At 36.2% G+C, this 13183-nt stretch overlaps 1 protein-coding gene across 1 annotated transcript in view; it reads left to right on the top strand.

The window, feature by feature from the left end:
• The window catches only part of NPHP3 (nephrocystin 3), a 44961-nt gene that overhangs the window by 14795 nt on the left and 16983 nt on the right, over positions 1-13183 (top strand). The window contains 9 exon segments of the mRNA XM_055321076.1: positions 1754-1828; positions 3766-3939; positions 6257-6360; positions 7421-7535; positions 7700-7843; positions 8315-8412; positions 9346-9448; positions 10073-10155; positions 11986-12124. Coding sequence (XP_055177051.1) covers positions 1754-1828; positions 3766-3939; positions 6257-6360; positions 7421-7535; positions 7700-7843; positions 8315-8412; positions 9346-9448; positions 10073-10155; positions 11986-12124 — 1035 coding nt within the window.

Here is a 13183-nt window from a genome sequence, read left to right as displayed (position 1 = left end):
TGCAAAGCTTATGACCAGCATAACATTAAAGAGCCTAACACAAGAGATCCCTGGGTGGCACAGCGGTTTGGCGCCTGCCTTTGTTTTGTTTTTTTTTGTTTTTTTTTGTTGTTGTTATTTTTATTTATTTATGATAGTCACACAGGGAGAGAGAGAGAGAGAGAGAGAGAGAGAGAGAGGCAGAGGGAGAAGCAGACTCCATGCATGCACCGGGAGCCCGACGTGGGACTCGATCCCAGGTTTCCAGGATCGCGCCCTGGGCCAAAGGCAGGCGCCAAACCGCTGCACCACCCAGGGATCCCCTGGCGCCTGCCTTTGGCCCAGGGCGCGATCCTGGAGACCCGGGATCGAGTCTCATGTCAGGCTCCCTGTATGGAGCCTGCTTCTCCCTCTGCCTGTGTCCTGCTTCTCCCTCTGCCTGTGTCTCTGCCTCTCTCTCTCTGTGACTATCATGAATAAATAAATAAAATCTTTAAAAAAAAAAAGAGCCTAACACAAAAAAGTGTATTTTTTTTATAATCTCCAGAATTATTTCATTCTTTGCTTTATTTTATTTATTTATTTTTCTATAAAGATTTTATTTATTTATTCACTATATATATATATAGGGAGAGAGAGGCAGAGATACAGACAGAGGGAGAAGCAGGCTCCATGCCAGGAAGGAGCCTGATGCTGGACTCAATCCCGGGACTCCAGGATGGTGCCCTGGGCCAACGGCAGGTGCCAAACCGCTGAGCCACCCAGGGATCCCCTCTTTGCTTTATTTTAGTATGAGCCTGGTCCACTAGGCCCCAAGAGGCAAGATACTGATTCTTCTTTCTGATCTTTAACCTATTTATAAATGGCTTTAAAAATTAATACACGGGGATCCCTGGGTGGCTCAGCGGTTTAGCGCCGCCTTCAGGCCAGGGCGTGATCCTGGAGACCTGGGATCGAGTCCCACGTTGGGCTCCCTGAATGGAGCTTGCTTCTCCCTCTGCTTGTATCTCTGCCTCTGTGTGTGTGTGTGTGTCTCATGAATGAATAAATAAATAAAATCTTTTAAAAACTTAATACACTAGAAGGATGAATTTATTTTATAAAAATAGTAAAATAAGATCTGTCTACCATGATTATAAATGGAAATACAGGATAAACTTTCATTCTGTTTCACTTGCTATGCTTTGTAAAACCATTGCCTTACTCTAATTTTATTGAATATTAATCAGTTATTAGCAACATACATGTTCTCTACAGGTAGGGTAGTCTTTTGGCAGATTTAGAAGACTACTGTTTAAAAAAAAAGAAAGAAAGAAAAAGGAAGACTACTGTTTTACATAGCCAAATACCATTTTGCCTTTTATTTTGTAGAATTATAGTTTTACTCACATAAGAATTGATTTTGATATATTTCAAATGTTATATATATTGAGTGGTATGAAATACAAAATACAGAATTTGAACACATAAGGGAAAAAAGTATACTTTTTGTATTATTGTGGCATTGTTCCCACTGTTCACAATAAATACCTCCTGTGACCTCCAGCATATTACATAATTTGCTTCAGTTTCCTCTTCTGTGAAACGGAGGTAATAATAATAATAATAATAATAATAATAATAATGTCTCTAATGTTACAGAGTTTGAGGACAGATGAACTACTATGTACAAAGTACTTAGAATAATCCCTGACATACAAGTTCTATAGAAATATTTACCTCTTACTGTTACTATTGTTTTCTTCATGTTCTTGTTGAACTTTCTTTTTTCCAGATCATTGATCACTCTGGTGATCCTGCAGAAGGAGTATATAAAACTTATATTTATGTGGAAAAGATTATTAAACAGGTAAAAAATGCATTCTTTATAAATTTTCTCTGAAATACTCTAAGGGGCATCTGGCAGGCTCAGTCAGTAAAGCATGCAACTCTTGTCAATATGCCCCATTTTGGGCATAGAGCCTACTTAAAAAAAACTCTAAGACTGTTTTCCATAAAGTTGGGTTTTCCAGTAAAAACAGCTTCCTTGTTTTTTAAAAACAATACCTGGGGAGTGTGCCATTGTTTCTGGTGTTTGTCTATTCTGTGGTATTATCATAGTATTACTAGCACCGTGTATCTTTATCTGTCCTCTGTCTCACAAAGCTATTTGATGCCTCAACACCTGTTAAGTGTAAAATAAATTACAAAAGTGCTAGATAAGAAGTATAAGTATTTGAGGGAAAATATTTATCTTATTCAATAGTCTCCTCAGGTTTTATGTACACCTTGAATTCTTATAAATTAGAAAAACCTTTTTAGGGGTGTCTGGGTGGCTTAGTTGGTTACATGTCCATTTCAGCCCAAGTCGTGATCTCAGGGTCATGGGTTTAAGCCCCACCTGCACTCCATGCTGGGTGTGGAATCTGCTTTTTTTTTTTTTTTTTTTTTTTGGAACCTGCTTAAGATTCTCTTTCTCCCTCTCCCCTTCCTCCCCAGCTCACCCACCCCACCTCTAATCACATGTGCATGCGTGTACTCTCTCTCTAAAAAAAAAAAAGGAAAAAATATTTTTCAGATATATCCACTACTTATCCTTACAACAGGTAAGGATAAAATCACACCTCTAAGGTCTGAAGTAATGGATCATAGTATCACAGACTGAAAATTTCTATGATATCTCAAGTGTTATCTTTCAAATTTATGTAAGTTATATATTCTGCTTAATGTTATATCTGTGTTTATTTTTAATAAAAAATGTTTTAAATTATTTATTATCAAAAATCTAATCCTAATAAGAAAAAGAACCCCTCCACCTTAAAGTAAAATGAGCACAATAGAAAGACGTACCACATATAACCTGTGGTTGTCCATACCTGCTGACACCTCCTCCAAGGTACCAGGGATTCTATTTGAGAAGTTAGGGATTAGATTACTTTTTCTAATTAACTTGTATTACAAGTATGGAGACTTGTTATCAGAAAAAAAAGAATGAGTCCCCAAAAATAATGATATGACTTCTGGCAATGCATTTAGTATAGTGTTCTTTAGTATAAAAATTGACATCAATTTTGATTTTCTCAACAATTTTGTGAATTTTAGGATCCAGATAAATAAAATTGAGTACAATAAATAACAACAAGTGAAAATGGATGTATTTGCCATCTTTACTGCTTGAAGAACAACATATTCCCAGTGATATAAAGACAATATAGAATGATATAGATATTTGATATCAAGAAAACCCATCTTAGTAATTAAATTCTTATAAAAATGTAAAGCAGCATATTTCTTACACATGAGTGCAATCTTTATGATTATTCAACTGCCAGATATAAGCAAATATATTACATAACATTTTTCAGGAAACAGATCCCCAAGAGTTAAATGCCCCTCTATTTTTATCAGACAGTTTTTGGGGTTTTTTTGTTTTTGTTTGTTTTGCTTTGTTTTGTTTAATGTAAGCTCTATACCTGGTTGGGGCTTGAACCCATAAACCACAAGATCAAGAGTCACATGCTCTACTGACTAAGCCAGCCAGATGCCCCCATTGCACCTCTATTTTGAATAAAAGAGGTTTTTTTTATTAAGAGTTTTGTTTTTTCGTGTGTTTGTCATTTTAATATTTATTTCTAAACTAATGTTTTTTTATAATTACAAATTTATTCTTGTAGGTACTAACCAAAGGCCACAGGTTTGGACTTGCCCTCCACAGTAGGTGAAACCCACCTTAGGCCTGTGTGCTAACACTGCTACAAGGTGTTTACATTCTTTATTCATTTTTGTGTGCTTTCTCTTGATGTTCAGGACATCTTGGGCTTTGAAAACACAGACCGGGAGACTAAAGATTTGGGCAGTGAAGATTCTATTCCAGAAGAAGATGATTTTGGCGATGTTCTGTGGGACATACATGATGAGCAAGAGCAAATGGAAACTTTTCAACAGGCTTCAAATTCAGCCCATGAGTTGGGATTTGAGAAAGTAAGCATTTGGAGTATTGTTCCAATAAATATAAGTCACCACTTAAGGCTCTATCATGATTGTATTTTTACCTAAATATAGTCAAGGTTAATAATTGTGTTAGTGTTTGTCCTCATGGCTTGATTATCCATTTGAGACATGTGCTTAACTCTGTATTATATGAAAGATAAGTGAGATTCAGTTATATTTATGAACATCAAACATTTTTAGTTAAGATTACGATTTATGGACCACATGTTCTTTATGCTGCCATCAGCAGTTCACCAAACCAAGATTAGGGTAGCTAGGAAACTTGATAAAAATCATAAGGCTATCAAAAAAAAAATCATAAGGCTATCTATTCTTCCAGTGCTTAGGGAATCAAAATATCAAACATTCAGAAAACACTACAGTAGTTAATGCAATAGGCTGATCAATTTATCAGCATTTCTTAAAAAATCTAACAAATTACAAAATTTGAGTATCACAGAAATCTATGTCAATTTCATACAAATAATAATATTTAAAAATTAATGTTAGAATGCATGTTTTGTTTTTTTAAGAGTTATTTTATTTGGAGAGAGAGAGCCGCAATGAGGTTGGGCAGAGGGAGAGGGAAAAGCAAACTGGGCTAAGCCCAGGAGCCTAATGGGGAGCTTGCTCTTGATCCCAGGACTGAGATCATGTACTTGAGCCAAGGAGATGCTTAACCGATTGAGCCACCAGGGGCTCAGAATGATTTTTTTTTTTTTTTAGATTTTATTTATTTATTCATGAGAGCACCACAGAGAGCGAAGCAGAGGGAGAAAGAAGTCGTGGAAGGAGCCCGATGTGGGATTTGATCTGGGACTCCAGGATCGCGCCCTGGGCCAAAGGCAGGCGCTAAACTGATGAGCCACCAGGGATCCCAAGAACTGAATGTTTGACAAGGAATATTATCATAGCTGTTCAGTAACAGTGGTATTTTCATAGAAATTTTATACTTGTCGGCTGGCTTTATTCATGTCCTGGTGCTTCCATTTGCAAATTGGATTTTGACATTACTTGCTCTGAACTTTGACTTCCTTGTCTGTAAAATGGAGATCGCTGAGATATTTCCTAGCTTGACGCGTTGTTAGGAGGATAAACAGATAAAATTCATAACGCTGGCAAAGTACCTGCCAATGATAATGTTGTTTATTTATAAGAGAGGCATTGTTATCGTTTCATAAATAAAAGAACCTACGGTTTCATATTAAGTTTGCCTAAGATACAATGGAGTAGAGTATTGATCTGGGATTTTGACTAGGGTTTCTGGCTCTATCCTATGCTCTGTTTCTTATTGGGAAACAGTGTCTATAAAAGGTTTCTGTGTGACCTATGAAGTAAATTGTTAGGATTTACAGTCCTAAATCAATAAGTCTTTACTTTCTGAGGAGCATCATTGCTTTCATAATAATTTGAGTTCCTGAGGACATATATTCTAAATCTATATAGGGCAAAAAGAAAATTTGTTGATAAAAATGTACAAATAATTGTTTTTGTAGTTTTGGAAATTTCTACTACCCTAAAGCTAGTTACAAACTATATTGTTACAAAATTCGCTTTAAAATTCTTATCAGCTGTCATTTAGACCACTGGCACACTTTTACATGAACATCTCAACCCCCACGATGACCCTTTGCCGTCTCTAATAAGTACTGAGGTTATTTTGGTTTTTGAGTGTGTCCTTTTCGTCTCTAAACAGTTTTTTAGTGGTCTGGGAATAAGCCTAGAGTCTATTGTTTCTTGGGACATGGCCGGAGCTCACTCAATTGCAGAATGATCTCAGGGCAGCTCTACTTGACCTGATATCTTGTAGTAGGTTGGGAGGACGAGATAACGGGCCAGACAAAAACCTGTTCTTGTTTGGACCTATTCTCAGAAATCCCTGGAAAGTGAGGTAGTGTCTGGGACAGGTGTTCTGCCCAAGAGGCTGAGGATGCTTGCCAGCACCCTCAAAGCCTTCTGTGGTGCTTTCTGTGGTTTAGAGGATACAGGGTAATAGAGTGGCCTCCCTGCAGCATTCTGAAAAATCTGAATGTTGCAAAACCCAAAGGAGATCTTAAGTGTTGTCTCATCCATTAATTTATAGCAGTACTATGTATAAAAGAAATTGGGACTCATTTCTTAGTTTACTACTTTGGGCACACTTAACCCGCCATAAAAATAAGCAATCATGAGGATGCTGTTGGCTACAAGTAGATTTCCTTTTCTCATGCAGCTTTTCTCTAAAGATTTCAGAGGATAATCAGAAGTTGACTCTAGTATTCTAAGAGGTGTGTGCTTCCTCACAATTTTAATTCATTTTTGTTTCTAGTATTACCAACGCCTTAATGATCTAGTGGCAGCACCAGCACCAATTCCACCGCTTCTGGTATCTGGAGGACCAGGTTCTGGAAAGTCCCTTCTCTTATCAAAGTGGTATGATGCAGTACAATTACATTGTTTTGTGTGTGTGGTTTTTGTTGTTTTTTTTTTTTTTTTTTACAATTACATTGTTAGTACCATTGTTCTCATTTAAATTACTGAACTCATTTGACAAAATGTATTATTACCTATCTGCTTTCCTGCATGGCCTGTAATAAACATTAAAAAAGCAAAAAGGTATAAAATAATAGACGTATGCCCGGAAGTGTATACAATATGGATGTTAGGATACAGAATGAGAAAGGAATAGGAAATAGGAGCATTTGTGATTATGTACATTAATTATGTATGTCAGAGCTAAGCATGGGCTATGTAAGGGAGTGGTCAGCATGGAATGAATTAGGTGAACTATATATATACAGGGGATGTGCCTTTGTTTTCAGTTATCGACTTCATCTTAAAAGTTTCACTGAAAAGAAAAGTTTCACTGAGATTTTAAATATTTGAAATAAGGCAAAGACCGAGTGTATAGTGTGAAATAAGTCATAAAGAACATCAGAATAAAGGATGACCTGTATTATGAATGCAAAGTCGTTCTTCAGATTAGGGACTAAAGTTTATAGAAGCTGATAAACTCTTTTTTATTTTCATTTTAGCTGCTATTATTTAAAAACAGTAAGAATATTTTCTTTCATAATTATGATCTTCGTTGAAGAGTGAGCATTTGTTGTTTCCTTTTTTCCTGCCCTTTTATTTAATGGAAAATAATACTTTTTGGAAGGTAATATTTTTGTACTTAGCAAAGAAATATCTTTTTTCCTCTAATAGCATATTTTCAATTAAAGGGTATGCTCATTTCGCTAATTTTTTAACCTTAAATGTACACTATGTTGGTTTCTACAAGTTAATATCAATTTGTAATCTAAATGAATCTATAATTTTTAAAGGTTTATTTAAAAGGATCTAAAAGCGGAATAAAAATGGAAGTTCCCATGTTTATTGACCATGTGATTGCTGACAGTTGGGTAGCATTGATGTTTAATGCATTGTGAATTCTTTTTTTGTTGGTAATAAATGAGCTTTATCAGTCTTATAAAAGGTCTTTTTCTTTCAGGATTCAGTTACAGCAAAAGAATTCCCCTAACACGTTAATTCTTTCTCATTTTGTGGGAAGGCCCATGTCAACCAGCTCTGAGTCCTCCTTGATTATTAAACGACTAACTCTAAAGGTATAAGATGCCATGGTTTGAAATTATCAGAATTTTTATTTGATTCAGAAATTGTTGGGGCTAAGTACCCAGTAATTTTCAATTTTCAGTATTACCCCGTTTGTTTTCCACCAGCTGTGATAAAGCATTAACTCCTTGCATTCGTATGTGTTCTTGTCTTGCAGTTGATGCAGCACTCTTGGTCAGTATCTGCTCTGACGTTGGATCCGGCCAAGCTTCTGGAAGAATTTCCACGCTGGCTAGAAAAACTCTCTGCCCGTCACCAAGGCAGCATCATCATCATTATTGATTCTATAGATCAAGTTCAGGTACGGTTTTCACTTTGTAACCTATTAATACTCTCAGAAAGAAAATTATCAGTAGTGGCTATAGCAAGCATTTAAATATATTTATGAGAAGAAAATGCTGATGTTGTTTCTGTTATTTCTGCTGAATCTTTAGGGAGGAAACACATCAATAAAAAATGTAACATATGCCAATAGGCATTGGTATCTTATTGGAAAAGACCAATTGAATGAACCAATCAATTAGCAAAAATTATTCATTTTGACAGACTTTTAGGGCCTTGACTTTTCCTTAAATGTCCAGAATTCATATCAGCTATAATGGTATTTTCCCACTTGTTCTTTTAATATTCTGAGATAAATTATCTAAAAACAGGATTTTATCAATAATAATGAGAAACTCAATGAGAATTTCATTTTATTTGGGGAGCTCTTATCGGGTTGTTTTGAAATATTTTGAATTAATAGAATGAATTTTGTTTTTATATTTTTAAGCAAGTTGAAAAACACATGAAATGGCTGATAGATCCACTGCCAGTGAATGTAAGAGTAATTGTTTCTGTGAATGTAGAAACATGCCCTCCAGCATGGAGGTACGATGCTAACTTTAGTTCTTTCAGGTTACATGAAATGTGTTAAGTACAAAGAAGGAAAGGTTTTGGGTATGTGTTTGTGTTTTTATGTCTTTCATGTGAGTGGCAGTGAGGAGTGAGAGAAGTGAATGAATTCCCAAGAAAGATATATTCTACAGACTTTGGTGGGAGGTTAGAGCTGGGATGTCAAGGAGAGGAAGGCTAGATGGCCCCCAGATTTCTGGCTGGAGAAATTAAGTAAATTGCGGATCCATGAACTGAAATAGGGAACCAAAGGGTGGGCAAGTTTGTGGAGGAAATGTAAGTTTTGTTTTGGGACCTGGTTAGCTTGAGTTGCCAGTTGTACCACAAGCTAGCAATGGCTATCAGGCAATTACATTTACAGGTGAGGAAAATAAGGAGAGGGCCAGGCTATGAGTAATGCTCCAGACGCCTGTTATCCTGAAACATGCGCTTATTTCGGCAGTCCTCAAAAAAGGGATACAGTGGTTGAATTCTGAAGGGCAGTGTTTCTCAACCTATTTTTGTCCCCCACAAGAGCCTTTTTAGACATTTTCTTCCTAAGCACTTATTTTGCCCCAAGGATTTTAATACCATCCATATGCTATATATCGTATATCATATATACCATCCATAAGCTATAAACATATATATGTTTAGTTTTATTGCTTGTATAGAACATAGAACTGAAGGTGTTTTGCCACTTTGCTACCTAACATATATGCTATTTAAAAGTCTTTGTTGGGATTAATTGCTGAAAATAACGACATACAGGTTAGAATGAATCAAATAAATATTACCTAGTGAGATTAACAGAGTTTAGTCTTGTTTATTTTATAAGGCAATGAAAAAATTTTGACTTGTCTTTGGGTAGGTTACAGCTTTTATTATCTTATTAGAAGAGAATTTCATTTTTTTTTCTTTGAATAAAAGGTTGTGGCCTACACTTCATCTTGATCCTTTAAATCCAAAAGATGCGAAATCTATTATAATTGCAGAATGCCACTCTGTGGACATTACATTGAGTAAAGAGCAGGTAAGTCTTTTTAATTTTGCTGCTCTTTTACTCTCTGTCAGCTTTCCCATAAAACACCTCATGTGAGACTTAACATTCAATATAGGAACTCTCTATTGTGTTAAGGAAAATTGGAGTTTACTAATGGTTAAACGCACTTGCTCATAAACTACTAACAAATGATAGAAGACGTAATAAAAAACATTTTGGGCTTAAGTTTAAGTTTCTTATATTAAGCAGGAAATTTTTTTTAAGATTTTATTTATTCATGAGAAACACAGAGAGAGGCAGAGACATAGGCAGAGGGAGAAGCAGGCTCCCTGTGGGGAGCCCAATGCAGGACTCCATCCCAGGACCCCAGGATCATGCCCTGAGCCAAAGGCAGATGCTCAACCACTGAGCTAACTACCCAGGGATCTCAAACAGGAATTTTTAAAAGCAAAAGAACATATATACACATACCTACTGAATCTGTGGTCCACCACCACATGGCAGCAATGCCACTGATAAAGTGGCAGGAACCATGTCATTTCTGCCAGGGCTATTTGTTGATGGCTCCCTAGTAAAGACCGTTTAATTCCAGGGTGGTCTTGTTTTTTTTTTATGTTTGTTTTGTTTGTTTTGTGTTCTGGTAAACTGGTGCAGGAGAAGAAGCTAGAACGACACTGTCGTTCTGCTACAACCTGCAATGCCCTTTATGTCACCCTTTTCGGCAAAATGATCACACAGTAAGTAGTGGCCATTTTACATGATCTGCATGTGTTGTGTTTGCTGCAGACTGCTTCCCCACCTTGTGAAACTGAGAATGATCCTTGCGACAATCGCTTTCAGCCACTCACATCAGATTGTGTTGATTCTAACCGTGATACTAACATCCTATGAGAATGAGACTCGTGACTGCAGATTGATGATAGCCCATGAATTATGAGAACTTGTTGGACATAATTGTCTAATTTTCATCACACTAACCATTTCCCTGTCAGGGGTTGCTAGAGAAGGCCATCTGTGCCCTCATTGGGGACCCATGAGTGCTCCTTGTTACCTGCTTGAGGCCCCTAGCTTTGGGAAAGTGAAGGACAATTGAGGCAAACACATGCCATTTTGGGTGTCCTTGCAAATTAGTAGGTAGGTATGTAGTTCCGATAAACCTTTCATCTTAAAATAGATTCTTGTTTCAGATGCCCATTAGTCATTTGCCTTTAGATAAGCCTTACAAAGTGTAACTACACTTATTCTTCACTATAGCCTCACCTTACTTTGTCTCTTCACAACCATGAGGCAAAAAAAAGATGAATATGGTTTTGGTGATCATTGGAATGGACAGTAATCCTAGTACAATTCATATTCTAGCCACTGAATCTAGTGCTCTTGGCTCTTAATTCCACCTTCTCATCTTGAGCACCAGATCTGAAATGAAAACATCTGAAATTTTTAATTGCCCATGGTATTCGCACTGTCCTCTTCCACTGTCTCCCGTTTGGCAGTGTATCTGGCCTCTGGCGAGCATCAGGAGCTTGCCTAAGTACAGTTCAAGAGTGTGAGTCACTGTCCACACATTTCATAATATTTATTGAATTTAACTATTTTAAGAGTGTCAACACAAAATGAAGAAACCTAGAATCTCTGTAAATAAAGAGTCTTATTCGAGCCCAAGTTAGGACAGCTGCCAGGAAAACACATGGGAAACACACTTTCTTCACAGGGAAGAAAGTACTCTGGAGAATCAACAGTTTTTAGTTATATACCTTTTTTTACATCTTGTAAAAGCTCAAAAGATTGTAGATTAACATATAGGCAGGAATCATGCATTTTTAACATTCAAAGAATGCAGGGGGTAGGAGCATTGACCCGTATCTCAAGGACAAGATGGTTTTCCTTTAGGCTACTCATTTACAAGGCAGATGGACAGTGTATGCTTGGTGGATCATAAATCAGGCTTTTGGTTTAAACAAAATTTACATACAGTCATGCTGACTTAGAAATCTGAAATGGCTTCCCATAGATAATAAATCTTTAGAAAATTTATTAGGCCTGTAGAGAGGGACTACAGACCTTTTGTTTGTTTTTTCTTCTTTACATATCTTCATATTTAAAAAAGAAACTACTGGTAAATATTGTGTAATATTTAAAAACAAACTACCCTATTTACTGATTTTCCTGTAGCCTGATGTTCCCTAAATCCTGTCTCTACACAAATTTAACTTGCATGGCTAACTAATGACATTTATTTATAATTATTTTCCTGCTTCCTGTATGTAGGTAGCATGTTTCTAAATGATTAGAACTATGTCTTACTCATTTCTGTGTTCCATAATGTGCAATAATTGATTGATAGATAAGTCCTTATCATGTGTTTATACTGGAGTTAAATGGTACACTAGAATAAAATTGATGACTCTAGCAGCCCTGTAACACTATCATTTTCCTGTATCATGTTTTATTGAATTTGTTATCATTTGAAGTATGAAAAATAGAGACCACATTGTTTTTATCTACCCCAAATTTTTCACAGATGTTGGCTGTCTATAAGAAATTAAATCTATTCTCAATTCCAACAGTGCTGGGAGAGCAGGCAATTTAGATAAAATCCTTCATCAGTGTTTCCAGTGTCAAGATACTATTTCATTATACAGACTTGCTCTGCGATCTATCCAGGAGTCCATGGCAAGTGATGTGGATAAAGAACTAATGAAACAGGTAATGGATAATAAACTTATAAAACTCATGAAAGTTTGCATTTGTGTGTGAATTGAAGTAAATAGTAACTATTTTTAAATTTGTGCTTAGTGTGTTTCAAGCGTATATGGGAATGCTGGCTGCCATAGATAGTGTGCTTATGGCCAGAAGTGATATCTCAAGAAATTTGCATTTTCCTGATTATCATTGAGATTTTTCCTCTGTTCATGTTTATTGGCCATTCTTGTTTCCTCCTCTGTGAATTGCTGATTCAAGCCCTTTTACTTGAACTTTAATTGAATTGTCTTTCCTTACTGATCTCCAGGAGCTCTTAAATATTCTGCATACTGAATATAAATCCTCTGTTACAGAGTTTGCAAATAAATATATTTTTCCAATTGTTTCTTGTCTTAACTTTCTGGTATCATTCATTATACAAAGTTTTATTTTTATGAAGTCAGATTTATCAACAGTTTTCTCTTATGTTTTTATGCCTGTTATATCTTACTTTAAAAATCTTTTATTTTCAAAAAAATATTTTATTATCACAAAAATGTTCTCATATGTATTTTTTCCCATTAAAATGTTTTACAGTTTTTGTTCTTCCTATGTAAGTTCTTATCTTGTGGATTTAATTTTGTTTATTGTGTGAGGAATCTTTTATCATTTGGCTAGCTAACTTTTCATTTCACCAAATAGTACATCTTTTCTGCTGATTTGGATATCACACTTAGAAATTAACTTGAGTTTGTCTTCTGAGCTCTTCTGTTCCAGTTTTCTTCTTCCTTGCCAACACCACAATGTCTTAAATATTAGAGTTTGACAGTAAGCTTTAATATGTGCTTGGTCTGTGAGCCGATGTTTTCTCATGCACCCCTTTACTGAGAGAGTACAGCTCTTGGGATTCCTGGTATTCACAAGCTTTCTAATTCTAACTCCTCACCTTACCAGGTTTAAGGGCGGCTCACCTTCCATCCCTGCTATGGGTATGAAAACCCAAGCCCTTAATTACTGGGACTGCTGCCTATTCGGGACCCTCCCTTCCCCCAGGAACAGCACCCCAGCACTTAGCCCTCTAAT

The sequence above is a fragment of the Nyctereutes procyonoides genome, unplaced genomic scaffold (genome assembly GCF_905146905.1).
Source record: "Nyctereutes procyonoides isolate TBG_1078 unplaced genomic scaffold, NYPRO_anot_genome, whole genome shotgun sequence".
Lineage (NCBI taxonomy): Eukaryota > Metazoa > Chordata > Mammalia > Carnivora > Canidae > Nyctereutes > Nyctereutes procyonoides.
The sequence above is the reverse complement of the archived record's forward strand: the minus strand, read 5'-3'. Positions and strand labels throughout refer to the sequence as shown.